General features: G+C 50.6%; 1 protein-coding gene across 1 annotated transcript; it reads left to right on the top strand.

Annotated features, from left to right (window-relative positions):
• Positions 1–740: 740 nt before the first annotated feature.
• LOC103772993 (alcohol dehydrogenase 1-like) lies at positions 741–2,843 on the top strand (the record flags this gene model as incomplete). The annotated part of the gene is made up of 3 exons (XM_008940345.1): positions 741–842; positions 2,550–2,691; positions 2,802–2,843. Coding segments are annotated over 3 exons (286 nt in total), but the record flags the coding sequence as incomplete, so codon positions are not given.
• Positions 2,844–2,853: the final 10 nt, after the last annotated feature.

Below are 2,853 nucleotides of genomic sequence, written 5' to 3'. Positions count from 1 at the left end.
CCCTTTCCGGCGTCGCACGCCTCTGCTGTCGTGCGTGTCCGCGTGTCGGGACCTGCCTCGGCCAGTGCTCCCCTCTCCTGCTCCGCCCCGCAGCCCGGGAAAGGAAACCGTGCTGCTCTGAAACCCCGCTCTGCTCAGCCCCCCGGGCTCCTGCCCTCTCTGGCGGCCGCTCGCCTCCCGCCTTCAGCCTTTTTCCTGTCAAAACCCACTTCAAGAAGCAAGCTCAATTTTGCAGATGTCCAACAGCTTTGGGTTGGTTGCCTTGGGGCTTGGGAGATGCCATAATCCAAATCATTCCTTTGGCAAGGTAAAAAGTTATCTGCTTGCCAGCCAGACGGGGACCATTTCTTAATCCCTCTGAGGTACCTTCAGCCCAGTAACTTACAAGACCAACAGCAAAGCTCTTGAGAAGCATTGCCACCAGGTAGGGTCCACACTCCCCATCAGAGCACAATCTGTCCATTCCCAGATGATGCCATTATATAAAATCCACAAAAGCCATCAACCCCCCTATAATTTCCTAAAAGCACACCTCAAGCTCTCTATGTGACAGAGTGCAGACGGTGTTTCCTCAGACCTTAAACTAGGCCAGTGTTTACTAAACATCACTTGGCTTCACCTACAGCTGAGCACTGCTGAGTTTCTGCAGCTCCGTTTCAGGGGGCTGCAGGACGACCCTCCCCGACCCGGCTCCAAAGCCAAACGTGCCCACACAGCCTAATCCCCTCTCTTCCCTCCAGGTTATCAGGTGCAGAGCTGCTGTTGCCTGGGCCCCGGGAAAACCGCTCTCTGTGGAGGAGGTGGAGGTTGCACCTCCAAAGGCAGGTGAAGTCCGCATCAAGGTAAAAACACGTTTCCCTATTTTTAACTCTTGTAGAAACTGCTGTTCTTGTGGTTATCCCGTGAACATGCCTATCAGGGATGTGTCCATCATTAGGCTTTAATTGTCCGGAGCAGCCTTTAGCTATAACCCCCACTCATACACCATCTGCCAGGATATCCTCTTCAGATTAGTCCCTGCCTAAATTGTGGCACAGGAATTCCCATCTCCATCTCTCTCTCCTGGACAGATCCCTGGGATCCATGCTGTGGTGTCCTCTCCCTTCCCACTTCCAGCTCTGTCTCCTGCCACTCTGCCTGGACCTCCTGCATGGGCTCTTCCCCTGGTTTATTGCTGGCCTGGCCTACAGCTGTCTACAAACCCTGTGACCAGCACAAAGCTCAGTCCTGACCCCTGAGGGCACTGCCGGTTCTGTTGTCTCCTTTGGCTCCTGCGTCTTCCCACCATGGGCAGCAGCCTTGCTGTGGCTTCTCCATCATGATGACATTTGCCATGCCTTTCTTAGAAGAAATCAGGGAGGTGGGGGGCAGAGCTGAGGAAGTGCTACATGAACAAAACAAAACAAAAAATTCAGTTTAAGGCGTTCACAGTTGATGCTGAGTGACAACCAATGAACCATGAAGAAAAACGTGCCAAGCAGTCCTGTTCCTGAGCCCCTTCTGATCAGGCTCCCATGTGGCATAATTCGGATACTCGGGAGCACTGGGTGATCAAATGTAGCAGCCCCCAGCTAACTGAACCCAAAATGCGGAGGATCCATTTTTGTCTTCAGCTTCACTCAGGACTGCAAAGCACTCATGCTGGCCACCTCTTGGACTGTAGGTGTTTTAGGGAGCAGACTTATACTCCCAAAAAGCGTAAACTGCTTTAGAGCACGCAAATAGATAAACACCAGCTCCACAGCAGAAGATGCCTGCTGGTAACAATCTCTCAACACCACTGAGAGGTTTTTTTTCCCTCTTTCTCTCCCCAGCTGATCATATGAAGAAAGGCCTCCATGTGAACATTCACAGCTTATGACACTTCATGACCTTACACACAGTTCAGCTGTAAATTTCACTATGCCATCAAAGTTAAGGCAGTGGTACATTCTAGAGAACATCATCCTCCAGCACTGACACTAGATCCTGGATAACAAGAAAAACAGGTTTTATTCAACACACAGAATTTAGGATTTCTCTTAGAAAAAAATGGGCTTTCAGCTGAGAGATGCGAGCTTGTAGATAAAAGCCCAGGACTGCACACTGCAGGGCTCTAAGGCAATGAGTTGGCTGCTCCAACACATCCATGGCCATGTAATGCCCTTGAATTACCCATCCCAAACACCTCCCGTGGCTCTTGGCACCAACCCTGTTCAGGTCATCAGAAAAGGACAGTCTTCACTGGATTACCAGTCTCTATGACACACCTGCACACAGCACAACACTTTGCTCTCCCCGCTAAGTTATGCCAGGCTGCTTCAGACACCAACACCTAGGATCTTCCATTCCCAAAACTGAGAGCCAGAGACACTCCACAAATTGACCCCCAGCCCCTACAGCACAGTGCAGAGGAAAGCCACATGAAGCATTCCACGTCAACAGAAGGGGAATGTCCCGGCACAGGGTGACAGCATCAATTGTATTGGGAATTGTAATAGTGCTATGAAAATTACTTCCACAAACTGAGTTACAGAGGCCAGATGATCTATTCTTTTCTCTCCAAACAGATAGTGGCTTCTGGCATCTGTGGCACAGATGAAAATCTTTTACAAGGTCGCTTTCCCAATGTGGATTTCCCAGTTATCCCAGGCCACGAAGGAGCTGGGATCGTGGAAAGCATTGGAGAAGGAGTGACCTCTGTGAAACCAGGTAACACCAACAACAGTCACAAATACACACCCGAGATTCAGCTCCCAGCAGGAGCACCCCAAGGGTCTGATGAGCAAGAAGCACCTAAAGTGGCATGTGCATTGTTCCAGGAGACAAAGTCATCCCTCTTTGCACTCCTCGCTGCGGGGAATGCAGCTTCTG

The sequence above is a fragment of the Merops nubicus genome, unplaced genomic scaffold, assembly GCF_000691845.1.
Source record: "Merops nubicus isolate BGI_N331 unplaced genomic scaffold, ASM69184v1 scaffold2945, whole genome shotgun sequence".
Classification (NCBI taxonomy): Eukaryota; Metazoa; Chordata; class Aves; order Coraciiformes; family Meropidae; genus Merops; species Merops nubicus.
Note: the sequence above shows the minus strand (reverse complement) of the source record. Positions and strands in the feature narration are given on the sequence as shown.